At 61.2% G+C, this 466-nt stretch overlaps 1 protein-coding gene across 1 annotated transcript in view; it reads left to right on the top strand.

The window, feature by feature from the left end:
• Positions 1–231, top strand: part of LOC114818852 (amyloid-beta A4 precursor protein-binding family B member 3-like) — a gene marked incomplete at both ends in the record, with an annotated part of 2,097 nt that extends 1,866 nt beyond the window's left edge. The window contains 2 exons of the mRNA XM_029086524.1: positions 33–38; positions 117–231. Of these exons, the coding sequence (XP_028942357.1) occupies positions 33–38; positions 117–231 (121 nt within the window). The remainder of the gene's footprint in view (positions 1–32; positions 39–116) is intronic.
• Positions 232–466: the final 235 nt, after the last annotated feature.

Genomic DNA, 466 nt, shown 5'->3' with positions numbered 1-466 from the left:
TCCTCCCTCCTTGACTGCTGCTATGTCTGTAGGGACAGGTAAGAGGGCAAGGGGGCGGGGTGGGAAGGGGGGGCTGCCTCTGCCAGGGTCTCACTGACTTGCTTGTGGCCTTGCAGAGACTTTGCCTTCGTGGCCAGTGACAAGGACACCTGTGTCCTCAAGTGTCACGTCTTCCATTGCAACGTGCCTGCCAAGGGCATTGCCAAAGCCCTGCATGAGATGTGCTCCAAGGTGGGATGCAGAGGGCGAGGCAGGTGTGCCTGCCCAGAGTCCACCCTCAGGCAGCCGGATGCCCAGCAACCAGAGCCCTTTGGCCTTTGGCTATGTCTGGGGGTCCTTGGGGATGGGGGTACACACAGGGGTTCCCCCACACCTCTTCTGTCCTGGCAGTGGATATCCTGGAAGCGGTGAGGCAGTCGATGCAGACCTATGAGGCACTGTCCCTCAGGCAGCCGGATGCCCAGCA

Source organism: Antrostomus carolinensis, unplaced genomic scaffold, assembly GCF_000700745.2.
Source record: "Antrostomus carolinensis isolate BGI_N321 unplaced genomic scaffold, ASM70074v2 scaffold26768, whole genome shotgun sequence".
NCBI lineage: Eukaryota > Metazoa > Chordata > Aves > Caprimulgiformes > Caprimulgidae > Antrostomus > Antrostomus carolinensis.
This window is presented reverse-complemented; position numbering and strand designations above follow the sequence as displayed.